This window comes from Triticum aestivum, chromosome 5A (genome assembly GCF_018294505.1).
Source record: "Triticum aestivum cultivar Chinese Spring chromosome 5A, IWGSC CS RefSeq v2.1, whole genome shotgun sequence".
NCBI classification, from domain to species: domain Eukaryota; kingdom Viridiplantae; phylum Streptophyta; class Magnoliopsida; order Poales; family Poaceae; genus Triticum; species Triticum aestivum.
The window spans coordinates 534,148,932-534,176,696 of NC_057806.1; the positions used below are offsets into that span (position 1 = coordinate 534,148,932).

Sequence of the window (27,765 nt, forward strand, 5' to 3'; positions counted from 1 at the left end):
CTACAAGGGTATGTAGATTCTCTCCCCCTCTCTAGTGCATCTCCATGGATAGATCTTGCGTGTGCGTAGATTTTTTTTGCTTTCCATGCAACGTTCCCCAACAATGTGGGCCCCAGGGCAGGCGAACCCCCCTGATGGACCCCCGGACCCCTTTCGGCACTCCCGGTACAATACCGATAATGCCCGAAACTTTTCCGAAGACCAAAACAGGACTTCCTATATATGATCTTTACCTCCGAACCATTCCAGAGCTCCTCGTGATGTCTGGGATCTCATCTGGGACTCCAAACAACATTATTTTACCAATGCACATATCCCAATACCACTCTAGCTTCATCGAACGTTAAGTGTGCAGACCCTACGGGTTCGAGAATCATGTAGACATGACCGAGACACCTCTCCAGTCAATAACCAATAACGGGACCTGGATACCCATATTGGTTACAACATATTCCACGAAGATCTTTATCGGTTGAACCACAATGTCAAGGATTCAGTCAACCTCGTATGCAATTCCCTTTGTCCGGCAATATGTTACTTGCCCGAGATTCGATCGTCAGTATCTCCATACCTAGTTCAATCTCATTATCGGCAAGTCTCTTTACTCATTTCGTAATACAAGATCTCGTGCCTAACTCATTAGGCACATTGCTTGCAAGCTCTTTACGATGTTGTATTATCGAGATGGCCCAGAGATATCTCTCCATCACACGGAGTGACAAAATCTCAGTCTTGATCCATGCCAACCCAATAGACACCTTCAGAGATACCTATAGAGTATCTTTATGATCACCCAATTATGAAGTGATTTTTGAAGCACATAAGGTATTCCTCCGATATCCGATAGTTGCATGATCTCATGGTCGAAGGAACAGATACTTGACATGAAGAAAACTATAGCAAATAACTTAAACGATCTGATGCTAAGCTTACGCTTGGGTATAGTCCATCACATCATTCTTCTAATGATGTGATCCCGTTATCAAATGACAACTCATGTCTATGGTTAGGAAACCTTAACCATATTTGATCAACGAGCTAGTCTAGTAGAGGCTTATTAGGGACATGGTATTTGTTTATGTATTCACACATGTATTTAACTTTCCGGTCAATCCAATTCTAGTATGAATAATAAAACTTTATCATGAACAAGGAAATATGATAATAACCAATTTATTATTGCCTCTAGGGCATATTTCCAACACTTGGCATCCTTGAGCTTGTTCACTGCGAGAGTCACAAACTTTTGCATGTGTAAAGAGAAAAACCAAGGTGAGGATGTCGTTTTGATCATTGTTGAGGAAATCGTTAACTGGTAGCTGCTCGGTTGGCTAGCGAGTAGGGGATTAATCGACTAATCGACAAGTTAATCGGCCATTTAATCAATTAATCGGACGATTTTTCAGTTTATCGGCTACTCGGTGACCCTATGAGTAGGGATTAATCGGCAAGTTAACTGGTTAATCGGATGAATTCTTGAACAGGGGTTATGATTATTTCTGCATGTATGTTGCAAAATTTACATTGGGCCTTTTATTTTCTTTACTCGAAATGCATCTAGTTTGATATGTCTGCAACTGATAATTCTCTGTGGTTTGATGGCCCGATTGATCACCTTGTATGGCTCGTTATCCGCGCGAAAGATGATGTTGGGGACCTCCCGGAGCCAGTGAGGCAATCCTCTAGAAGAGGAAAACCACAGATTAAATGGAGCCCGTGGATGCAGGCCATTCAAGTAGAAATCAAGCAAGGCTCGATGAGATGTGAAGCAGATGAGACAAAGAAAACATGGTTCCACTCCGCCTAGACGAAGGGCCCGATTCGTACCATGGAGAACATCTCGTGCTCCTGGATCAGCTTGAAGAACTTCACCATGTCGTACCTCCCCTCAAAGTTGTACTGAAATCAACCGATCAATCCATGGATGGATCGAAGGAGGAACGAATGACGAGCACACACGGGCATAGGAATCATACGATGGGATGAATTAGACGGAGTGCGTGACAGTTACCATGCCTATCTCGGGTTCATGGACGTTCCAGAAGACGTAGGACTCGATGACGTTGAGGCCGCCTTCCTTGGCCCTGGCGATGAGGTCGGGCCACTCGTGGAAAGGGCTGCGCGGGTAGTGGAGGAGGGACATGGCGGGTGGATCATGGCGCGGAGGAGGGACATGGCGGGTGGATCATGCGTGGAAGCTAGGAGTTACAAGTTCGCGCTCCCGCTAGTCCTAAAATAGGAAGAAGGCATTCAGTTTGGGGTCGGGTGGCAGCGTGGGAACATAGGAGCGACATTTTTCTCTCTCCTCTACGTAAAGAATTCCTATACGACCGGGTCGTACAGTTTCGAATGTGAGACCACCTCCTGCGATTGACTCCTGGCGAAGCTAATCTCAAAGCAACTACACCATTTATCCTCTTTATTTCCCTCTGAATCTCGTTTCCTTCTCCAACGTCGTCTTTGTGCTCCTAGCGAGAGCGCCGCTCCGTTTCAGCACTTGCCCATGCGTCGCCTCTTGCCCCTTCGCCGTGGCCGCCGCTACTTCAACCTGCTCATGTCACGGTGGTGCAGCCGTGCTGGTGGATGAAAGGCCCATTGCATTGAGCACTGTTAGTCGGTTGCCGCCGTTCGCTACCATGCGACGGAAAATGCTGTTCCTCAACGCGAGGGCCACTCGGATATTCGATGCTGCCACAACATTGCAAGGGGCGCAAGCCATCGCTCAATGTGGAGATATCATCACCGTCGCTGCCGCTCCTTCTTTGGCTCAGGCCTCAGGGCACCGGCACCGTGGCGAATTACGGCGGCGTCGTGGAGCGAGCACCGAACGGAAAAGCTTGGGGCGTAGACGCAAACGGGATTCAATACATGTGATGGATAAGCTTGGAGACCACCTCCTCAAGGTGACACCTGACGAATCGAAGCTCCAATGCGACCACCTCACGTTTAAGATTCGCTTGGCCAGGTGTCAATCCCGAGAGGTGGTCTCTCCTCGGCTGGTCATAGTGGGGAGTAACTTAGACTAGTATCATGCATATGACACTAGTCTAAATTACTACCTTCATAATGCAAAGTAAAATAGATGGTTTCATTTATTAACTTGTAGACTTATTTTGTCTCGGGAAGCGCTATGTTACAGTAACATATTATGTCACCACCTCTTATTAACTACTTGCCACGTAAGCAAAAAATTCTTGGAGTGCACTATGTTACTACCTAAGTTACTCCCACTATGACTAGCCTCACGTTCGAAACTGTACGGCCCAGTCGTATAGGAATTCTTTCAATTTTCTTCACTCGTGCTACTGCTCCTAAGACTACCCACAATAGGAGTAACATAGGTGATAACATCACACTTATCTAGGCAAAATAGATGACGTGACATGTAATTAATGTAGAAAGAGCGGCATGCAATAACATAGTTAGTTACTGTAACATCACACATATCAAGAAAATATGAGTCTACAACCTAATAAATAAAGTGATGCATGACACAACACATATGTTACTACCCACTGCGGAGATAGTAACATAAAGCAGTAACATATGCATGTTACTACTCTAAGTTACTCCCCATTGTGACTAGTCTAAGACTAGTCATGGTGGGAGTAACTTAGCTAGTAACATAGCGCACTATAAGAAATTTTTACTTATGTGGCAAGTAATTAATGAGAGGTGGTAACATAATATGTTACTGTAACATAACGCTTTTCAAAACAAGACGAGTCTATAAGCTAATAAATGAAGCCATCTACGATACTACTGTTATGTTATTATGAAGGTAGTAACTTAGTCTAGTGTCATATGCATGACACTAGTCTAAGTTACTCCCCACTATGACCAGTCTAGTTATAGCGGGAGTAACTTAACTAGTAACGTAGGGTACTTCAAAAAAATTCTGCTTATGTGGCTAGTAATTAATAAGATGTGGTAACATAATATGTTATTGTAACATAGCAGTTTTTAAGACAAGATGAGTCTACGAGCTAATAAATGAAACCATCTACTTCCTCCATTCCAAAATATAGTGCGCCCGCGCTTCCCGAGGTCCAACTTTGACCATAAATTTAACCAACGAGACCAACTGCGGTAGGAGAAAAAAATTATATAACTGAAAACTTCTTTCGAATACGAATTCACTGATGTAATTTTTGCTTTCGCCACAATCAGTCTTGGTAATTAAATTTACGGTCAAAATTGAAGCACATGGATAGAGGAAGCACTATATTATGAAATAGAGGGAGTATAATACTACTATTATGTTATTTTGCATTATAAAAATAATTACTTAAACTAGTGTCGTACTCCCCGCTATGACCAGACCGACGCGGACCATGCGAGCGGGACGAGGTTGTGTTGCGGTGGACAATGGCGGGTCCCACGGCGAGAGGCGACGGGAGCAGCGCCGCCACAGAAAGCAGCACGCGGCCGGGCCACCACACACGCACGCACAGATCTCTGCCACCGACGGCCCGAGCGCCGTCCTCCGCCACAGCTTCGCCATGGGCGCGCGCTAGCCCCGCCCTTCTTATCCCCGCTCCCCGACCACCTATGGCCGCTGCTGCCGCTCTCGTCCCATGGCACTTCTCGCGCTCCGCCTCGGCCACAGCAGCCTCCACCCCGCCCCGCCGCTCCGCCGCCAGCGCCAGCGCCTCGTCGTCTCCTGCAGCTCCGTGAGCGACGGGGGCGCGGCGGTGGTGTGGTTCAAGCATGACCTCCGCCTCGACGACCACCCGGGCCTCGTCGCCGCCTGCGCCGAGCCCCGCCGCCCCGTCGTGCCCCTCTACGTCTTCGACAGCCGCATCCTCGCCGGTGAGTCGCTGCTCGGTTCTAGCGTCGAGGTGCGACGTTCGGCCTGGGGTTGAGGAACGGGGATCGGTAGTGCACGGGGTGTGTTCGGTACAATGCCTTCACCGTAGGGCGCTTGTGTGCTGGCGCGAATTCTCTGCCGTGTCGTCCTGCTTCACAGCTTCAGCAATATTGATCCGACAGCTAGTGTGCTTTTGATGCTTGGTTTAGTGGTTTTGTAGAAATGGAGAGCAAATTAAAGCCAAATCACACCGGGCAAAGTCTCCCTTGTAAAATTGAACTGTCAGGTGTTGGCCTCGTTGCCATTAGCATGGTAGAGTAAGACGCAGTTTGCCATTTTCCATAGACACTATTAAGTGGACAAGCCAGTTCTTCTTCGTACCACATGGCAATTGTTGTTTCTCAGGACAGTGTGACTCCATCCGAATCCCCACATGTAGGTTAATGTTGCCAAATTGTGCATAACACCTGCCTGTCAGGCCAATAAGGTCCGAAGAATGAGACTTGGGTGCTGTAAACTAAGTCACAGATACTGTTTCTGCTTCTGCAATGCTAGAATTATTATATACGTACCTCTTAACAAACACGTGTAAGCCTACCCTGAATCGTCTAAAACATGGTTTAACGGAAATCATCAAATGACATTTGACAGTTGACATCTAACGGGTTTTAGCAGGCAGTTTTCCTGCCGGCTTAGTTTCAAAAACATTTAGACAGTTGACATTCACATTGGTATCAACTCTTTAATCCTTTACAGGTTACTCAGACACGAGGCTGGAGCTGCTACTTTTTGCTTTGAAAGACCTTAAGTTGGCGTTGAAGTCTCAACGGTCTGATCTGCTCATAGGCTTGGGAAATGCTGAAGATGCTGTTCTGAAACTCGCAAATGAGGTCGCTATGCAAGGTTCATGTTGAGAATTGAGGTTTAAGAGCATATGCATACCTTCCTAACATATCCGGATCTCCTGATTGCATGCATTGGTGGAGTATAACAGGTACAAGCGGGTGTCATTTATACAGAAGAGGAAGTTGAACAGTGTGTGTGCAGTGTTTTAGCCAATGTTGAATCTTCTTTGTCTAATGGATCGTTCACACGGGGAAACCCTCCTGAGATCAAGTTCTGGAGTGCCCCGTTGTATGACTATAAGGTAGTTAAAGTTTGATATCTCAAGTGTTGAACTCTCTTTATTATCGTATAGCAACTTGATTATGTATGGCATGCTGAAGTGATCATTCCACCAGAGTTTGAGGCAACTGTCAACATCACGCAACCAATTTTTGAATGAGAAATTCTCGACAACTACAGCTCTCCCTGCCCCAACTCTTCCTACTCTAAATGTGGAGTTAGACACAGGTGCACTTCAATTCCATTCGTTTTGGCTGATAATTATATGTTTCCTTAAACATATTGGTGTGTCCATTTAGATATTACAACAGTTTCCTGTTCAGGTTCTCTACCCACACTTGAAGAACTAAAGGTATTCCTGAAAGAGAGTAGAATGGCACAAGATAATTGGGTTCCTATCAAGAGCACGTCAGCAAGATCTATTCTAAAAGCCGCCCTCATTCAGAGGAAGATTAAAAGTAATGTTTCCTTAAGTGATGGCGATGGAGGAAACATAGAAGATATCACCACAAGTGCTGGTGCATCAGGGAGGAAAATAGCAGGTTCAATGTTTGCATCGGAAAGTTCACTTGAAGTTAGAGGTGGAACAGATATTACTCTGGATGCTTTAGATGCTTACCTGAAATACCTAGAAGGCACAGGAAAGGCTAGTTGGCAAGAGTATGTATCATGACCTGTTGTTTTCATTTATCAGATTCTCATTAGATGGTTTGTTCACTCGAAGCCAAAATTACAGAGTACATAGTTATCAACATTTATTGTGGTTGTATTAAAAAAAATGTTGCCTAGCACTCATTCCCAATGAAATGACTTCTTGTTTCAACCTGTTATGTGCAATACAGTCTTAACTTTAGTATATATCATCATGATCCATTTCTGATTACAGGTTTAATTATATTCTTTGTCCAGGTTGCATGATAAGGTGCGCTTTGCTGAAACCAGGGATGGTGCTTCGTTTCGCACGTTATTTGGTAATGCAATTCAGCTTGGAGTCATATCTAGGAGGAGAGCTTACCAAGAAACTATTCAATATGAGAGAGATCGCAATGCTGGCTTTCTATCACCGTTTGGATACTCAACCCCTACAGTGACATCAGCAGTAGATGCTATCTGTTCATTGGAGGTAATTGATATATTCCCCAGTATTATTTTCAAGATCCTGCCCTTTTTACCTTTTCTGAACTCCCCTAACAATCTATTTGTTCACATTAAAGTGGTACTGGCTCTTGGCATTGAAATCCCAAGTATCCATTGAGGGAAATTATCCTTTAAAGTTTTGGAGATGGAAGGGTTATCTTATACAGGTAAGTTGTATCTCTTCCAGTTCCACCCTCTCTTGTACATAGGCGGATGTACTCTGCTTCAAATGCATCAGCATCCATTACTAAGTATCAATTTTGGTAGGTTGCCCACCTAAATGAAACAAGAGGTCGTGATTCATACTCTTATCCAAGTATGTATCACGACCTCTTGTTTTCATTTAGTTTACAATAGAGTTGCCAAAAACGGGAGTATTACCTTATCCATGTTGGTGGGCAACATATAAAAGGAAACTAGTCTTGATATAGGATGGTGAAAAGCCGCAATCCTTGTCCGGACTGAATATTGATAAATCAGACAATAACTGGGGGTCAACAACAGTTTTCAAAGGATCACTGTAATTGTCCCACTTGCACTTGTATCCTTCCACCTTCTAGTGACATCGGTAACTCACCATGATCTATATACAATCAATTCTGGCGTAGCAGTTGAGATGTGAGTTACCATTGCCAATTTTACTTTATAAATGGACACCTATGCAGGCGGGTAATAACACTCTACATATCCCAAATTAGCGTCACATAGACTACGGATGCTTCTAAATGAAGTTAAAGCTTTTATTCATCAGTGCAGTACCTCTTTTCTCAAAGTCAGATTTTCCTTTTCTTTCAAAAGCTAATAAAAAAGCACATCTTGGTTCCCATCTGTTGGCTGTTGGCTCTGTGTGATCACTGGGTCTTGGTGGAACCCTGCATTGTGTTAATTGATTATTGCAATTGTATGCAGTATATATCTAACATGGAGTAGTTTGTTCACATAAGCTTGTCTCATGGTGTTATCAATAGACTGAACACACAGCTATGATCCTATCTCCGATGAACATACTCTTTACTTTTCAAATTTATTAGGTTCCATTTTTATGCTTCCATAGCTTGTGCACATTCAGCATATTTTTTTCTGATTGGTCTTGTGGTTGTGGTTATGCAACTAAATTTATCAATGTACGCAATTTTGTTTAGATCGCCTCCTGGAATTTCCTCATTTAAAGTTTTATTGGCAGTATACATCTGTTGGCCATGAAGGTCCTGCAGTTCTTCTTGTGCACGGCTTTGGAGCTTCCTTGCAGCACTTTCGTGATAATATCAGCAACATTGCTGATGAAGGACACCGAGTTTGGGCAATTACCCTTCTTGGCTTTGGGAAATCAGAGAAACCAAATGTTGACTATTCAGAACTTCTGTGGTCAGAATTACTGAGGGACTTCATTGTTGATGTTGTGAGGGATCCTGTTCATCTTGTAGGCAACTCTATTGGAGGTATGCTTTGACATACTAATCTTCCAACATTGCTCGGTGACGGGCAATAACCCAATAACAACTTCGTTTGGAATAATCTTAATTTAACTATTCTCTTGCTGTAATATTCTCAGGTTATATCTGCGCTATTGCTGCTGGCTTATGGCCTTCCCTTGCAAATTCTCTTGTTCTTCTGAACTCAGCTGGTTCAGTTGTTCCAAATTACTCCTTCATCCCATTGAGTAAAGTAAGGCAACGAGAATTCAATGGAATTACTTCGATTATAATTATGTTTACGATTCTAGCTGTACAATATTTATGGGTCAAAGATGTGAAGTGCCAGTTGCATCAGTTAAACATACCATATGTTTGCCATGAAAGTTGAGAGCAACCATATTTTTATTGCATTAATGTGTGAGATATTGAATATCTATGTGGGGTTGGGGGGTCTCATTCTTTTTCATGTCTCTGCAAACTCACAACAACATAAATAATATAAGTATTAGAACTTGGTAATATTGTTTGGCCACATCGATGTCTTCTTGTATAGTAGATCAACATATTGTTAGCTGCTAAAAGCTCTATTGTGAAAATTAATTTCAGACGCAACGTTTGTTTCTTACTTTTGTTATGGAAGCATTCACAACTCTGATGGCAAATATATTTCAGGTTAGAAGTTTTATGGTCCAAATATATGTCATTGATACTTGTATTCAGCCATTGTCCAACGGGAATGCTTCCATAACCAAAAAAGAAAAAAACACAAAGAAAAGCATAATCTTTGATGTTGGACTTTTTAACATCTGAGCTGCATTAGTTTTATATATTAATTTGATGCTATTATATGCAACTACGTACAGGAAGGACGAACCTCATGGCTTTCAAGGTTGCAGGCACGCCTCCTTTTGCTCTTTTTGAGGTCAAGGGCAGGAGGCATTCTCAAGGGATACTATCCTACTGTATGTGTATCTTCAAATGTGCTACATTTTTTAATATTTAAATAGTACCTATTTGTTAATATTTACTAAGAAGTACCGTCCTTTTCATTTTTAGAGAACTGAACGGGTTGACAAGCCACTCGTGGATGAGATTATAAGGGCTGTATCCTCAGATCACACAGTATATGTTTTACAGACTTAATTTTCACTTTGTGCTCCGTATTCTGCATTTATTTCCTTAAGAAACAAATGCAGTCATATGACCCTGGTGCGACAACAGTTATTGAGAGCATATTCAACTTCAATCTTTCAATTCCTCTTAATTTTCTATTTGATTCTTTTGGAGGTAACGTCTTGGTTATTCAGGTGTGTGCCTAACATCATCCACGGACATCGTATCTATTACACCAATACCTTTGTAGTAACTGTTGACATATGTGAGGCTAATTTTGTTACTATTTTCTTATTTTGAAAAGGGAATGAAAGATCCGCTTACAAAATCCGAGTCATTCATTTCCATGCTTAGAGATCATTGCAGCAAGGTCCAGATTAGAGAGTTAAATGCAGGTGACTGGGAATCTTCTCCTTTCCCCTCTCCTTCTCTCTATTCCGTGTTTGGCTTTGGTTCTCACAATAAAACACAACAGGTCATGCTCCGCACGATGAAGTTCCTGATGAAGTGAACTCCTTACTGTCTGAATGGATGAAAACGAACAAGACTGAACTTAAGGCAGCTTTGGAGAAGTCCAAGGCAATTTAGGTAACATTTCGTTTTCAGGACACCCTTTCTGTCAGGCTGTTTGTATAATATCATCATCGCCTCGTCGGAGCCATTTGATAATACATGTATCTCATGTATTTCCCGCAATTCTGTACAAAACATTACCTCACAGATATGGTTACCTCTTAGGTGACAAAAAGAGCAGCAGTTGCTAATGTTGTACAAAATCACATATGTACATCAGTTGTTAGTTTTGTACCATCTTTTGGCAACTGCAATCAAAAGGAAAAAAAACTAGCATCAGTGTTTTTCTTAGGCATAGCAACTTGACAGAATGTGACATGCAATTTGCACTTGCAACGAACTTACTAGTGGTTCCTAAAGTTGCTTTTGATTTAGTATGGATCTGGACCAGAGAATCAACCTTGAACCCCACAGGCCACAGTACGAGTAATGTCCAACCTAATCATACTTGCTTTTCATCCATTGTGCAAGTTATGTCTGGTCATAATACTCCCTCCGTCTCAAAATAACTGTCTTTAACTTAGTACAATGTGTAACATCTGGTACTTACTTGCACTCCACTTATTTTATTTGGCATGGAATGGATGTGGCCACTTGATGAATATGCATGCCAACTTATTGTACAAAAATTTCTTTCTTTTTCCTCTTCCAAATTCCCAGGAAGCTGATTGTAATTACTTCACTGAACCATCCTCCAGGAAAATGAATTATCTTAACTTTCACGAAACGAATCGGCTAGTGTTTTTCTTTTATGGTGGAGACTAGGGAATTCCATCTCCCAAGTGCTTGGCCTGGGTTCAAAACTTGTGTCAGGCAGGATCACAGTTGTCATAGGGTGCTTTCATCGAAGCGTGTAGGATCATGTTTAAACGTCCTGAGCTACTACTCAAGGAATCATATCATCATTACTATTATTATTTTCGTTACTTATTTTTATGTTTATTGTTGTTGTTGTTGTTGTTGTTATTATTGTTATAATCATCATCATCCGTCATTTTCTTGTCCTCTGATGCTATGTAGAAACTGGTTTACACTGACGCCTCCAGGTGCATGCTTACAGTCTTCCATACTGAACAACCCTAGCTTCTTTGCTACAGATAGGTGTCTTACTCGGCAATGGACCTTGGTTTCATCATCATGAGCATGCATTACATCATTATTGCATTTATCGAGCTCCGTTCGACGGAATATCGACCAATTGCTGGCGACCTGCACCCTTTGGAAGATCATGCGATGCCCCTGTCAGTTTGGTCACCTTCTTTCTCCGTTGAGAAAGAACAGGGCATTAGCACTCCATGACAGCAACCTCTCCGCTGTTCTTAGAGTCCAGAGTGATATTATGTCAGTCATCAGTCACTCATGATACATGGTGTGATTAATTTGTCCTCTTTTTGCGTTGATGTGCAATCTTCAGTGATTTGCTTGTCCTCTTTTTTTCGAGACTGTGATATATGCTTTGCTTTGCTTTGCATTGCAAGGAATCTTGTATAGGTCCGGCATCAGCAGCACTTTATATATCCCTCTTAGTGCGTACGATCTTGGTTCTTTTTACTTCGTTTTTTACGATATGGTATCCAGTTTACGCATTTGATCATGACCTTATCTAATCACAGGCTAGTACGATAGTATGATGGGAAGTCCTTTGTATGATGAATCTACCAATAATATGTGCACATGAAACTAGGTAGACAGTGTCTTCTGATCCAAGTACTGAAAGGCTGTGGCATGAATTCTGAAGTGACACCTCAAAAACGTCGAAGGGGATGAGTATCTCATCATGTATGCGTACGCTTTAATTAGTTGGTGGCCATCTGCAAAATCTTTGGGCAGGGCTCACCATCAGCGAGGTTAAAACACAAAAGCAGCTGCGATTACGATCACCCAACCAACCCACCTTATCTATGTGTGCAGAAGCTTTCGCACTGTCTGGACATTACCAAATCTGACAGCAACGCGACCAGCCCATGGCCTCCACTCCAAAAGATGGATGGATGTCAAGTTGCGGCAGCCTCGCGGATGACCTATTCCTTTCGGCATGCTGTTCATGTCTCTTGACTAGCGGTCCATGGCTATTGCCTCCGCTCCAAAAGATGTCAAGTTACAGTCTCGCAGCTCACCAATTCCTTCTGGCAGGCTGCTCATGTCTCCTGGCGAAATTCCTGCCCCCTAATGATAGGCCAAAGGGTGTATTGCGCACGCTTTTGCTTATGGCTACACATTTGTATGTACCAATCAGTCTGCCCAAAATATTAAGGGCCTATTTGATTTGATTCAAGGGATTTCTAAAGGATTTTTTGAGGATTCATTGGACTACGATTCATATGAATTTTTCCTTAGGATTCGTTTGTACTAGTTTTTATAGAAAAATTTCTATCCACTCCAACCTCATACAAAGAATCCTATATTTTTCCTGCATGTAATGAAACACCCATGTTAATCATGTAGGATTGAAGATGGTAACTCAACGATTTGAAGGGATGGGGACCTTAGCATACAAGGCAAAAGTTGTGGGTGCCACCCAAACAATGTTGAAGGCCACGATTTGGATGGATTGGGCTCCGTCAAAAGTTTTATAAAAAAAATGCTTGGTTGGTCATGCAAAATAGAATTTAGACCGTGGATAGGCTTGCCATGATAGGATGGCCAAATTGTCGATGTTGCGCCACACACCTCTTCCACAAAGTGTCGTTTCTCGGTGAGGTTATGGTTAAGCAATGGTTACATCTTGATGTCCTTATACACCTGCTTCGGCTTTGGAGCGTTCCATCAAGTCTTGGTGGATCACTCCCCTCCAAAGAAAAGTCTTGGTGGATCACCATGTTCGGGCTACATGTCCCCAATAGGAAGGCGATGGGCTATTCATGCTTGTTAGTTGAGAAATTTGAACTGAGAGGAATGCCATGGTGTTCCAACATAGATCCCCCGACCATGCTTTTCCTTGAGATCAAGGAGGTCATTCTTTGGTGCATCCGTTTGGAACAAAATATGGCAACTTCATTCATGTTTTTTTTTTCATTTCTACATTTTAGAAATCCCGCGAATCAAATAGGCCCTAAGCCACTCATGGGTCTGATGAAATTCATCTCCCTTGATGATATAGCCATGGATACATTCACACTAACCTATTTGTATGGATCAACCAACTCACCCAACGTATTAAGCCACTCATGAGTCTACACTGAAACCCCTGTCCTGCAAAAGACATGATAAGGGATAATTTACTTGAGATAAGAGGCAAACAAGTTACTTGTCCATGAAAACATGCTTTCTTTCTCTTGGAAACAGAGGAAAACACTTTGACACATCTCATTATTTAAGAAGAGTTTAAAAATAATTACAATAACCGAGCCAAAAGCCCCACTACTCTCGTGGCATAACTGAGCTCAAATGCTTTGACCCAATGACAATCCACAAGGCGGCCTCATCCTTGATCGTACGCACAACCACGCGAGGCAAAGAAAAAGCATTGTTGAAGAAGCAAGCATTCCGCTCATTCCACAGCTCCCAAGAAGCCAACAAGAGAAGTGATGACATCTCTTCTTGGAGGTGTCGTTGACGATTGCTAGAGAGGTACACCATTCCATAATGGAATTAAAATGCTGGCAGCGATCTCAATGGATGGCATCCGACCAAGCGAAGCTCTAACATCCTTCTGGACGTGCTTGGAGAATCCGAACGCCTCCCTCTTGCACAATCGCAACCTCCCAACCCCTCCTCTGGAATCGATCAGCTGTCCACCCCGCGGTCTTGAAGAATTAGAGCATCTACAGCCGGGCGCCTCAAACCCACCTCATACGCCAGGGCGGGCCGCCCGGTCACGATTTTTCAACCCAGATGGACTCCTTAAACGGGCTTCAAACGCTCAGGCTGACCGACACCCCTCATATCCAGTTCAAATATGGGGGTGGATATGGGGGCTCCCGGGCGCGCCCGGGAATGCCCGCCATGTCGGACCCGATAGCCCGACCCCACCGCAAATTGCACCAGACCCTTCCTCGTCCTCCTGCCGCCCTCCAACATTTCCCGCGCCCGGAGCCTCGTCGTCCTTCACCTTTGCTCCCAATCCTCACCACCGGTCCCAATCCACCGCCGGAGATGTCATCCAGCCCGACCCAGACTGCCGCGACGAAGATGTAGTCTGCCTTGTCCGTCGGCGGGGTCCCTTTGTCGGCTGCGACTTGCAAGGCGGAGAACGTCGCCCGGAAGTTGTGGCGACGCCGACAACGAGAGATGGAGGCATTGGCGGTGTCGCAGGGCGGTTCGGACATGGGGGAGTAGCTATCTCCTTCACCGCGCCCGAATCCCCGCACCCCTTCGATCCGAGCACCGACGCGGATTATGTCGTCCGACCCCGTTGGGACAGAGGAGGATTCGACGACCGACTGGGCCATTCCGGATAGCTTTCCGCCCACGCAGATGCAGGTGGTCGATGTATGTGACTCGCCTCGTTCAGGAGCGGATTAGCACAGGCACCGGCACTGCCCGGGCTGCCCTCCACATGTTCGATGGAATGACCGAACAAGAGTCGGTGCATTTTCTTTGCTCTTGTTTGATTAGATTTTTGCATAGATCACTAGATCATTTCACATATGATGAATGCTTGCAAACCATAATCATGTAGGAGGTGTTCTTGTCGAACATGATTAATGACAATGAAGACCCGACCGAAATGAAGTATGAATTGGAGGCCACCACCGCATTTGAAGTTGGGACAACATCCGATCCCAATCCGAGCAAGAAGAAGAAGAAGGAAAAGACGGCGAAGGCAAGAGGCCTGACATTCTCAAGATTTGAGGACATCTTGTTGGTCAAAGCTTGGTTGGCCACAATGACGGATCCAATATGCGACACTGAGCAAAAGGGGAACAAGTATTGGGAGAAGATTTGGAGGGAGTGTCACGAACAAAAGGAGTATGCGGAGCCGCATCCTGTCGTGACCACCCGCAATGTGGCATCTCTCCAACATCGTTGGGGGATCATCCAAGGGGAAGTGAACAAGTACGTCGGCTAGTACTCACAAGTGACCAAACACCCTCAAATTGAGATGGGAGTGGTAACTGACGTAAGCTCAATTGCTTCATCTTGTCGTCATTTGCATATGCTTCTTGTGTTTACATTCTCGTGCTCATACATATGTTGTTTGCTAGACAGCGGTGACGGTCACTTTGTATCACGAGGTGGAGAAGAATCCCTTTGCTTTTAGACATTGTTGGATCATATTGAGTGGCAAGCCGAAGTGGAACCAATTTGTGGCCGATCTCAAGTCCGGCAATAAGAGGAATGATGGCTCAAGCTCCAACCAATCAATTGGGTTGGACGATGTTGTCGTGACAAATGGAAAAGATATCGTGCCAAAGGATAACTGCCAAGTCATGGGAAACAAGTGGGAGAAGGCATGTGCCTCCCGTGATGTTGTGACCACAAAAATGTCGTCCACATGGATGGGCATTTTTTCGGCGAGGGAGAATGATACACCCATTTTGCAACATGTTTTTATGTGATATTTATTGCATTATGAACTGTTATTTTACTTTATGATACAAATTTTATGCCTTTTCTCTCTTATTTTGCAAGAATTATATGAAGAGGGAGAATGCCGGTAACTGGAATTCTGGACCGGAAAGGAACAAATCTGAGATACCTATTCTGCACAACTCCAAATGTCCTGAAACTTTATAGAGAATTGTTTTGAAATATATAAAAAAATATTGGGCGAAGAAATACCAAAAGGAGACCCACCAGGTGGCCACAAGCCTGGGGGCGTGCCCTACCCCCAGGGCGCACCCCTGAGCTTGTGCCCCCCTGGCCAGCCCCCGGTGTCCATCTTCTGCTATATAGGGTTTTGAACTAGAAAAAAAAATAAGAGGAAGGCTTTTGGGACGAAGTGCCACCATCTTGAGGCGGAACCTCAACATAAGCAATCTAGAGCTCCGGCGGAGCGATTCCGCCGGGGAAACTTCCCTCCCGGAGGGGGAAATCGAAGCCATCGTCATCACCAATGATCCTCTCATCGTGGGAGGGTCAATCATCATCAACATCTTCACGAGCACCATCTCATCTCAAACCCTAGTTCATCTCTTCTATTTAGTCTTTGTCTCAAAACCTCATGTTGGTACCTATGGGTTGCTAGTAGTGTTGATTACTCCTTGTAGTTGATGCTAGTTGGTTTATTTGGTGAAAGATCGTATGTTCAGATCCTTAATGATATTCAATACCCCTCTGGTCTTGAACATGAACATGCTTTGGAGCGTTCCATCAAGTCTTGGTGGATCACTCCCCTCCAAAGAAAAGTCTTGGTGGATCACCATGTTTAAGCTGCATGTCCCCAATAGGAAGGCAATGGGCTATCCATGCTTGTTAGTTGAGAAATTTTGACTGAGAGGAATGCTATGGTGTTCCAACATAGATCCCCCGACCACACTTTTCCTTGAGATCTAGGAGGCCGTTCTTTGGTGCATCCGTTTCAAACAAAATATGGCAACTTCATTCATGTTTTTTTTTCATTTCTACATTTTAGAAATCCCGTGAATCAAATAGGCACTAAACCACTCATGGGTCTGATGAAATTCATCTCCCCTGATGATATAGCCATGGATACATTCACACTAACCTGTTTGTATGGATCAACAAGCTCACCCAACGTATTAAGCCACTCACGAGTCTCCACTAAAACCTTGTCCTGCAAAAGACATGATAAGGGATAATTTACTTGAGAGAAGAGAAGAGGCAAGCAAGTTACTTGTCCATGACAACATACTTTCTTTTTCTTGGAAACAGAGAAAAACACTTTGACACATCTCATTATTTAAGAAGAGTTTAGAAATAATTACAATAACCAAGCCAAAAGCCCCATTACGCTCGCGGCATAATCGAGCTCAAATGCTTCGGCCCAATGAAAACCCACAAGGCGGCCTCATCCTTGACCGTACGCACAACCATGCGTGGCAAAGAAAAAACATTCTTGAAGAAGCAAGCATCACTACTAGGGAAAATCCTAGTAGTAGCGCGGGATGAAAGCCTAGCAATAGCCCTGGGGCCCGCGCTACAGCTACAACACTATAACTAATGTTTAGCAGCAGCGTGGTTTCAACTAGCGCTATTACTACCCCTACCTAGCAGTAGCATGGGTTATGCCAAGCGCTATTGCTAATTACCTGTAGCGCCGCTGTTTAACCCACGCTACCGCTAGAATTTCCTGTATTTTTTCTTCTCGTATTTGCGATGTATTTGTACAGGTTTTATACAGTCATCCTACTAATCCAACCTGGTCACTTTGGATCCATCTACTCTAATGTAATCCGCGTTTCTTTCACCCAATGATATAATGACCCATCATGATCATAATAACAGATCATCATCATCATCACCATAATAATAACAACTCATCATCATCATAGTCATAACAATTCCTCATCATCTATGAGTCATATAACAACGCATCATTCTAGCTAACACATTGTAGCACATAACTCATCATCATCATAATAACAACTAATCATCATCATAGTCATAATCAACACTAGCTAATTGTTCTTACTACCTAGGACCTACTCCTCTCTCCTAAGTAAAATAGCATAAAACAGGTAAACCGCTCCATCTCCAAAATGGAGAACGGAGATTCACCTGTCGCCAACTTCTGGCTTGCGCACACGCATATTGTCTCCAATTAGTTGCGTGCACGCGTTCAGTACTTTACTCCATTATTAGATATTGATCCTTCCATCTTTCAAAGAAATAGAGTATGCACTTTGGTAAGCTGTCGGCGGAACGGTCGTAAGTTAACACCATGTACATACTCCCTTCGATAAGCATTATGTGAGGCACAACCTCGCTCGGGAGCTTCTATTGAACAACATAGTAACATATATAGTGACGCGCCTTGTCGCACATACTCCGGTCGTTGCAGCAGTATTCACACTCCAGGATCCTATCATCATCACACATTTCCTGTGTTCAAAATTCATCGATTATAAATTGACGGCAATTACCAGGAACTCAACACACATATCACTATTCACTAAAGGTTGACTTTCGATATGTCGAGCCATTCCTTGAAAACTCTCATCTTGCGTGGTGAATATGGTGGGCACTCCCTCTATGATATATTCGACCGTCGGTGATGGTCGCTCCTCCCTTCGTTCCCAAGTGCATTACACCAAAATGTCTAGCACACGGGAACGAAGGAGAAGCGACCCCCACGACAACAGTCGGGATTCTTCCTCTTTGACATTTGTGACCGTCGGTGATGGTCGCTCCTTCTTTCATTCGAAAGTGCATTACACCAAAATATTTAGCACCTTCGAATGAAGAAGAAGCGACCCCCACAACAACAGTCGGGATTCTTTCTCTCTCATATTTCGACAGTATATGGTGGTCACTCCCTCACAGATATTTCGACTGTCAGTGATGGTCGCTTCCCCTCCTCCTCTCATGCATTACCAAGGTATATCACGGGAAGAAGGAAGAGAAGCGACCCCCACGACAACAGTCGGCATCCTTCCTTCAAGAGTAGACCAAAAGTCACACAAGGAGCCCCAACAGAATGACAGTCAACCTGTTACATATATCGAGTAATGACATAAAAAATGACCTATGGTTTGCCAGAATGTCATTTAATTCATGTTCCAGTGAATCACGTGCACTCGATATTTCCTACTTTATAGCACAAGTCGTGCTAATATTGAAAAAACATGGCATGACCTTTGCTAAAATAGGGCATATCGAGTGCTTGAAATTTGTCGGAACGGAAATGAATCAACACTCTGGCAAAACATAGGCCACTCGAATTTTCCCTGGGATGCAAAGTTGTCCATACACATACATAGATGTCTATGAAACCACATAGACCATGTTTACTCACTATAGACGATGGTTGTCGACCGGGCGCAGGTGTCGTCGGTGATCTTCTGGGTGTCGTTGACCGGCTCGTCGGTGATCTACCCTGCGCCACATGAGCATTAATTCTTCTCCAACATATCTATACTTTTTTATTGTTCCATGCTATTGTAGTATCAATCTTGAATGTTTTGTATCTAACTTTATGCAATTATATATATATATATATATATATATATCATTTTTTGGGACTAACCTATTAACTTAGTGCCCAGTGCCAACTGGTGTTTTTGCTTGTTTTGGATTTTCAAGAAATCAATATCAAACAAAATCCAAATGGAGGAAAAACTTTGGATTAATTTTTTTGGACCAGAAGAGACCCTAGAAGGTTCGGGTGAAGATCTGACAAGCCACAAGGGAGCGATAAGCTCGGGAGGCATGCCTTAGGGAGGGGGGTAGGCTTGTGCACCCCTCGTGGCACCTCTTGACTCAATTCCACCTCTATAAATAGTCAAATATTCCCTTGACATCAGAGAGCCACCCAAAATAGTTTTTCACCGCCGCAAGTTTCTGTCCCATGAGATCCCATCTGGAGGCCTTCTCTGGTACTCTGCCGGAGGGGAAATCGATCATGGAGGGGCTCTACATCAACCTTGCTAGGGGGAATCGATCATGGAGGGGCTCTACATCAACCTTGATGCCCTTTCGATGATGTGTGAGTAGTTGACCACAGACCTATGGGTCCATAGCTAGTAGCTAGATGGCTTCTTCTCTCTCTTTGATCTTCAATACAATGTTCTCCTTGATGTTCTTGGAGTTCTATTCGATGCAATCACTTTTTGCGGTGTGTTTGTTGGGATCCGATGAATTGTGAGTTTATGATCATATTATCTATGAATATTATTTGAGTCTTCTTTGATCTCTTTTATGCATGATTATTATAGCTTTTTATTTCTCTACGATCTATTGATTTGGTTTGGCCAACTAGATTGATTTTTCTTGCAATGGAAAAGGTGCTTTGTGATGGGTTCGATCTTGCGGTGCTCAATCCCAGTCATAAAAAGGGACACAACACTTTTTTTAACGTTTCCATTAAGGATAAAAATATGGCTCTTATTCATGTGTGAGTTTACTTTGTCTACATCATATCATCTTACTTAAGGCGTTACTCCGTTCTTTATGAACTTACATGCTGGATAGCGGTTGATGTGTGAAGTAATAGTAGTAGATGCAGCCAGAGGTCGGTCTACTTGTCTCGGACGTGATGCCTATATACATGATCATTGCCTTGGATACCGTCATGATTATTCTATTTTCTATCAATTGGTCAACAGTAATTTGTTTATCCACTGTATGCTATTTTCAAGAGGGAAGACTCTAGTGATAACTATGGCCCCCGGGTCTACTTTTATCCTATATTAAAATCCTAAAAACACCTTCCTGCAATTTTATTTACTTTATTTTATTTTGTATTTTTGTGCGATCTATCTATCACTATGAGATTTAATCCTTGCAATTAACAGCAGATGGATTGCCAACCACTTGTTTGCGTTGGGTGCAAGTATTTGTTATTTTGTGTGTAGGCGCTGCTAACGAGGTGCTATGTGGTTCTCCTACTAGATTGATAACCTTGGTTCTTAACTGAGGGAAATACTTATCTCTATTGTACCGCATCATCCTCTCCTCTTCAAGGAAATCCCAACGCAGCTCACAAGTAGCAGGAAGAATTTCTGGCGCCGTTGCCAGGGAGACATCATCAACATCTATCAAGTACCTACGCGTAAACTTTCATCTCCTTGCGTTTAGATTTAGATTATTCGTCATTTGCCTCTCATTTTCATCTTCCCACTTCTGAAAAGTTTTTGCAAAAATACAAAAATATTTTTCGTATGACATTTTTGTGTTTGTTTGCTTGAAACTGCTATCACGAGTGATTTTCGTATGGGAAAAAGTGAGGATGGTAAAACTCCTAAAATTGTAATTCCTACCAATTTAGGTGCTAAAACTTTTGTGATGGGACATGGGAATATTATAGGAAAAACTATTTTCCAGGAATTCTTTAGTTGCATTGGGACGTTGGCTTGTGATGATGCTCCTATACTTAAAATAACCAAAAATTACGTAGACGCTATTTCTGCACTTGTTCTTAAGCTTGAGCGGAGATTTATCCGTACCCATCCTACCTTGTAAAGATTGTTTTATGAGTTGTCGGTTATAAAAAACTCTAGAGCAAAGAAGATAGCTACCCTTGTCCTCATGAATGAATTTGATTACATAGCGCGAGAAGCTAGAGAGATCTTTGATTTTTACGGTATGAATTGTGAAAAACCAGTAATAGATGAGATTTTATACAATAGTGATTACTTGTTGAGATATTTGTTTCTATGATCACAGTTTTGATGAAAATACCAAAAAGAAAGTCCCCCCTTTGAATATAATCCAACACGTTTTCAATGGTATTAATGAACAATATTCTTGGATTGTAACCGGTAATCAAGAGGGATTTGTGGATGGCCAACTTAGTAATGCTAAATTTCATGTGGATGATGTGTTCCATATTCTCTTTGAAAAACCTCCTGATAAAAACACATCTTCGGATGGAACTAATCCTAAAGATGACAACACTTAAAACTATGCATTACACCTATCTAGGGGCGTAAAACGATAGCGCTAGTTGGGAGACAACCAAATATTTATCTTAATTTTCTTGTTTCTTTTTCTGTTTTTTGTGGGCACATAATTATGCTACTGTTATGGTTGTGTTTTTGTGTTTTAGTTAGTGTTTGTGCCAAGTAAAGCCTTTGGGATAATTTGGATTATAGTTGCTTTGATTCGGTGTAAAAACATAAACTTTTGCATCCAGTAGCAGAATTGTTGAGATTTTTTGGAGCGTGATAAAATTATGAATTTTTTACACATGATTGACATACAAATTTCCCACGTTGTCCTAATTTTTTAGAATTTTTGGAGTTACATAAGTATGGTCATTGTTCAAATTACTACAGACTGTTCTGTTTTTGACAAATTCTTTTTTCGTTGCATTGTTTGCTTGTTTTGATGTCGGTTCAAATAGGTGCTTGATTGTGATTCATGAATGGGGGTGATTGGCACACACGAGCGAGTGAGCTATCGATCTTTTGGATTAGATGCTTGCACAGAGCACGGTCAGCGTCTGTTGGGGTCGAAATTTGCTGTCACGACAATAGTTTCCGGATAGCTCCTCGGCTAGGTGTATCTATTAACTATGGATTGTATCGGGGGGTATAAGCCATGGAGAAGCTAGAATACAATATGTATAATGCAATAGATAAACTATGAATGGGTTGATAACAGTACCTAATAGTAGTGATTTGCTTTATTATACTAACGGATCTCACGAAAGTTTTTGTTGAGTTTTGTGTGCTGAAGTTTTCAAGTTTTGGATGAGATCACGATGGATGAAGGAATAAGGAGTGGCAAGAGTCTAAGCTTGGGGATTCCCGAGGCACCCCAAGATTATATTCAAGGACTCTCAAGCATCTAAGCTTGGGGATGCCCTGTAAGGCATCCGCTCTTTCTTCGACCAACTATCAGTAGTTTTACTTGGAGCTATATTTTTATTCATGACATGATATGAGTTTTGCTTGGAGCGTTGTGTATTATATGAGTCTTTGCTTTGTTTGATTTTTCTTTTGTCCTAATCATCCTTGCTGGACACACCTATTTGAGAGGGACACACATTTTTTTATGATTTGTTAGAATACTCTTTGTGCCTCACTTATATCTTTTGAGCTAGGCAGTTGCTCTAGTGCTTCACATATATCTTTTTGAGCACGGTGGTGATTATATTTTGAAGAAATATTTGCACTCGCATACTTCACTTATATCTTTCTGAGAGTTGATAATAGTAATGGTAATTTTCACAAGATGTGAATTTAGTCCCAATGTAAAGAATATTCAAGAAGGATATAATAAAAACTTTCATATAGATCAATGAATATGATAAGTTTGATTCCTTGCAATAGTTTTGCGATATGAAGATGATAATATGTGAGTTATGCTAGTGAGTAACTATGGTTTAGTAATAATATTGGTGTTAAGGTTTGTGATTCCCTATGCATGCATGTAAAGTAAATAGTTATGAAACAAAATTATATCCTAATTATGGTGCATTGTTTAGTGTTAGTTATGTTCAATGCATGTTTATGACCATTTTTTGTTTTTTGGTTGGTCACTTCTCAATCTATATGCTAGCCTCCATTTGTACAAAGCGCGAATGCTGCTTGTGCATCCAACGCCTTAAACCTAAAGTTTTACCAAATGAGTCCACCATACCTACCTATATGCGGTATTTACATGCCATCCTAAGTAAATTTGAATGTGCCAACTCTAATCATTCAAATAATTTTTCGTTTTGTGCGCCCGTACCGCTCATGAAGCCGCAGGGGGTTTCCAATGATACGTCTCCAACGTATCTATAATTTTGGATTGTTCCATGTTATTATATTATCTGTTTGGATGTTTTATATGCATTAATATGCTATTTTATATGATTCTTGGGACTAACCTATTAACCTAGAGCCCAGTGCCAGTTTCTGTTTTTTACTTGTTTTAGAGTTTTGCAGAAAAGGAATACCAAACGTAGTCAAACGGAATAAAACTTTCGCCGTGATTTTTCTTGGACTAGAAGACACCCAGGAGACTCGGAGTACAAGTCAGAGGAGCCTCGAATGAAAGCACAAGTGCTCCCTGGGTGATTTTGGTAATTAATGTCAACATATCTCTTGTTGGACTAATGCTTCTACCTAGTATGTTTCAGATAAGTTCAACAATGGAGTGGCATGGACTAGAGGATGTGGAACCCCTTCAAGATGCTGAGGACAAAGGACTGGCTCAAGCTCAAAGCTCAGGACTCTACATTTTATTTTAAGTGATCCAAGATCACATTGAGTCCATAGGAAAGCCAATACTATTAAGAGGGGATGAGGTGTTGCCTAATGGCTCGCTTGCTCAAAGTGCTTAGTGATATGCTCCAAAAGCCCTCAACTACTTTCTCATATCCACATATGTCCCAAACCAAAAGTCAAACTCGGCCCCACCGAAACTTTCTATCCGGCGCCACCGAGTTCAGTTGACATAGCCACTGCCAGAAACCCTAATCTATTCGGTCTCACCGATGGGATCTCGGTCTCACCGAGATGGGCTTGCAAACTCTCTGTTGCCTATTGCAATAATTTTGGTCCCACCGAGTTTGCTTGGCCAACTCTATGTTTTGCTTATTGCCCAAATCGGTCCCATCGAGTTTGTGTAATCGGTCAAACTGAGATGAGGCTTTACCCTAACCCTAGCACATCGGTCCCACCGAGTCGATTATATCGGTCCCACCGAAAATCCTAACGGTCACATTATGAACTAAATCGGTCTAACCGAGTTCTCTGAATCGGTCCCACCGAGTTTGGTAAATTATGTGTAACGGTTAGATTTTGTGTGGATGCTATTTATACCCCTCCACCCACTCTTCATTCGTGGAGAGAGCCATCAGAACATGCCTACACTTCCAACATACATTTTCTGAGATAGAACCACCTACACTCGTGTTGAGGTCAAGATATTCCATTCCAACCACATAAATCTTGATCTCTAGCCTTCCCAAAGTTGCTTTCCACTCAAATCTTCTTTCTACCAAATCCAAATCCTGTGAGAGAGAGTTGAGTGTTGGGGAGACTATCATTTGAAGCACAAGAGCAAGGAGTTCATCATCAACACACCATTTGTTACCTCCTGGAGAGTGGTGTCTCCTAGATTGTCTAGGTGTCACTTGGGAGCCTCCACAAGATTGTGGAGTTGAACCAAGGAGTTTGTAAGGGCAAGGAGATCGCCTACTTCGTGAAGATCTACCCGAGTGAGACAAGTCCTTCATGGGCGACGACCATGGTGGGATAGACAAGGTTGCTTCTTCGTGTACCCTTCGTGGGTGGAGCCCTCCGTGGACTGGCGCAACCGTTACCCTTCGTGGGTTGAAGTCTCCATCAACGTGGATGTACGATAGCACCGCCTATCGGAACCACGCCAAAAATCTCCGTGTCTCCAATTGCGTTTGCACACTCCAATCCCATCCCTTTACATTCTTGCAACTTGCATGCTTTACTTTCCGCTGCTCATATACTCTTGTCATGCTTGCTTGATATGTATTGTGAATGTTTAAACTTGTGTCAAAACTCTACTTAAACCTAAAGAAATTAAAAACTGTAACTTTTCTTGATTAAAGTCTATTCACCCTCCTCTAGACTCCACTTCTCGATCCTTTCAATTGGTATCAGAGTTGTGGTCTCCATTGCTTTGGTTTAATCACCATTGGAGGAAGATGGATGAGTCTATGTTGGGGAGTCTTAGACGTAGAGTGCCTATTCTTGATGGAGAGTTCTTTCATGAGTGAAAAAATGAGATGCTTGATATTTTCAATGAATATCATTTGAACAAGTACATTACTAGCCCTTGTGCACCTCATGTTGATACTTTGCATACTACCCTTGATGAGTCTATTGACATGATCCGCAACCTTAGAACTGTTAATCTTATCACTAGAGGCTTGCCTAGAAACTTGATTGGATGTTTGCCTACTCTTGATTGTGCCTACACTATATGGAGATTTCTTGAGGAAAGATTCCCAAACTATTCCTTGCAAAACTTACATGAAATTCTTCATAAGTCTATTGCCTTGAGTAAGATGAATTCTAGTGATCCTATGTTTGGTGATTGCCTATTTGAGCTTACCAATCTCACGTGTGCCAAAGGAGATGTTGGAATCATTAGCAATATCATATCCGAAGCTATTAGAATTCATAAAGGTGACCATTGTCATGATCATTTATCTAATGAATTACCCTCTCTAGGAATTGATCAATACAAGACGATGTTGAACATGTATACTATGATGAGGATGATGATAGTGACAGTGATCTTGACGATGCGATGAGACACTTTGGTCTTATGGCTAATCTTCGTGGCTACATGGCTGGAGGAAAGGAATGGGTTCTTGATAGTGGATGTACTGATCATATGACCGGAGACAAAGATATGTTTCGTGAGCTTGCTGAAAACGACGGCCCTCGAAAGTATGTCACTTTTGGTGATAACTCAAAGGGTAAGGTGGTTGACCTCGGTAAGGTGGCCATCTCACATGATAGCTCTGTACAAAACGTCATGCTCGTTGAATCTCTTGGGTACAATTTACTTTCAGTATCTAGACTTGCTGATTTCGGTTTCAATGTCCTATTTACTGAAGTAGATTGCCAAGTGTTTCGAAGAGACAATCATAAAATGGTCTTTACCAGTATACGTAGAGGTGATCTTTACATTGTTGATTTCACTAAAAAGGCTCGACCTAGAACTTGCTTAATTGCTAAATCTTCTAAAGGCTGGCTATGGCATAGAAGGCTAGGTCATGTGGGCATGCAAAATCTTGGTAAGATTATTAAAGGTGGTCATATCCTTGGAGTAAAAGATGTTATATTTGACAAGGATAGACTTTGTAGTGCTTGTCAAGCAGGAAAACAAGTTGGAGGGAGTCACCCCGTGAAGAACATCATGACCACGAGAAGACCGCTTGAGCTACTTCACATGGATCTCTTTGGTCCCAATGCCTACAAGAGTCTCGGTGGTAACTCATTTGGTCTAGTCATAGTCGATGATTTTTCAAGATTTACGTGGGTGTTCTTCCTTGATGATAAATTGCAGGTCCAAAAGATCTTCAAAAACTTCGCTAGGAAGGCCCAAAATAAATTTGAAGTGAAGATCAAGAAGGTTCAGAGCGACAATGGAACAGAATTCAAGAACGCAAATGTGGATACCTTTCTTGACGAAGAGGGGATTTCACACGAGTTCTCGGCTACGTACACACCTCAACAAAATGGAGTTGTTGAGAGGAAGAACCGAACTCTTATTGAGATGGCAAGAACGATGCTTGATGAGTACAAGACTCCAAAACACTTTTGGGCGGAAGCGGTTGAGACAGCTTGTCATGCAACAAATCGCTTGTATCTTCACAAGCTACTCGGCAAGACGACATACGAGCTCCTCACCGGTAACAAACATCAAGTTGGATACTTTCGAGTATTCGGCTCAAAGTGCTACATTCTTGATAAGCATTGTCGTTCTAAATTTGCTCCTAAATCTCATGAAGGTTTCCTACTTGGTTATGGCTCAAACTCTCACATGTGTCCACAACAATTTCACTCGAAAAGTTGAAGCGACGGTAGATGTGAAGTTTGATGAATCTAACGGCTCGCAAGTAGAGCAATTGCCAATTGATGTAGGAGACAAAGACCCTTCGGAAGCAATCCAAGATTTGTCTATTGGCAAGATTCGTCCAACGGAGGTGAAGGAGAGTACCTCGTCTGTCCAAGTGGAAGCTTCCACCTCATGACAAGGTGAACCAAGAGTTGATACAGAAGCATCCACAAGTGGGACACACCAATACGAAGAAAATGAGGAAGTACACTAAGATGAACATCAACAACCTCCTTCTCCACCACGACAAGAGAACGACAACGTCAACAATGAAGAAGGCCAACAAGAAGAACAATATGAAGAGGATGTTCCACCCCGAGCCAAGCAAAAGCTCCCACGAGCTGAGGACAAAGGATTGGCTCAAGCTCAAAGCTCAGGACTCTACATTTTATTTTAAGTGGTCCAAGATCACATTGAGTCCATAGGAAAGCCAATACTATTAAGAGGGGATGAGGTGTTGCCTAATGGCTTGCTTGCTCAAAGTTCTTA

The 27,765-nt window shown here is 42.5% G+C and overlaps 2 protein-coding genes across 4 annotated transcripts; one reads left to right on the forward strand and one right to left on the reverse strand.

The window, feature by feature from the left end:
* Window positions 1-1,494: 1,494 nt before the first annotated feature.
* Window positions 1,495-2,185, reverse strand: LOC123107513 (beta-galactosidase 11). Its single transcript, XM_044529495.1, has 3 exons — window positions 2,012-2,185; window positions 1,828-1,899; window positions 1,495-1,682 (listed from the first exon to the last, which is right to left on the reverse strand). Exons 1-3 carry the CDS (start codon window positions 2,141-2,143, stop codon window positions 1,629-1,631), a joined length of 258 nt encoding a protein of 85 aa, XP_044385430.1. The 5' UTR covers window positions 2,144-2,185; the 3' UTR covers window positions 1,495-1,628.
* Window positions 2,186-4,383: 2,198 nt separating this feature from the next.
* On the forward strand, window positions 4,384-11,706 carry LOC123104546 (uncharacterized). Of its 3 annotated transcripts, none has more exons than XM_044526415.1 (16): window positions 4,384-4,812; window positions 5,567-5,700; window positions 5,805-5,957; window positions 6,052-6,163; window positions 6,259-6,595; window positions 6,845-7,058; window positions 7,150-7,239; window positions 8,256-8,511; window positions 8,625-8,737; window positions 9,094-9,159; window positions 9,351-9,449; window positions 9,544-9,591; window positions 9,684-9,794; window positions 9,905-9,995; window positions 10,076-10,188; window positions 11,271-11,706. In XM_044526415.1, exons 1-15 carry the CDS (start codon window positions 4,578-4,580, stop codon window positions 10,186-10,188), a joined length of 2,172 nt encoding a protein of 723 aa, XP_044382350.1. In that variant the 5' UTR covers window positions 4,384-4,577; the 3' UTR covers window positions 11,271-11,706. The 3 variants fall into 3 exon arrangements, with proteins under 3 accessions (XP_044382350.1, XP_044382351.1, XP_044382352.1); XM_044526417.1 differs by having other exon boundaries at window positions 4,570-4,812; window positions 5,567-5,713; XM_044526416.1 differs by lacking the exon at window positions 9,094-9,159 and having other exon boundaries at window positions 4,386-4,812.
* Window positions 11,707-27,765: the final 16,059 nt, after the last annotated feature.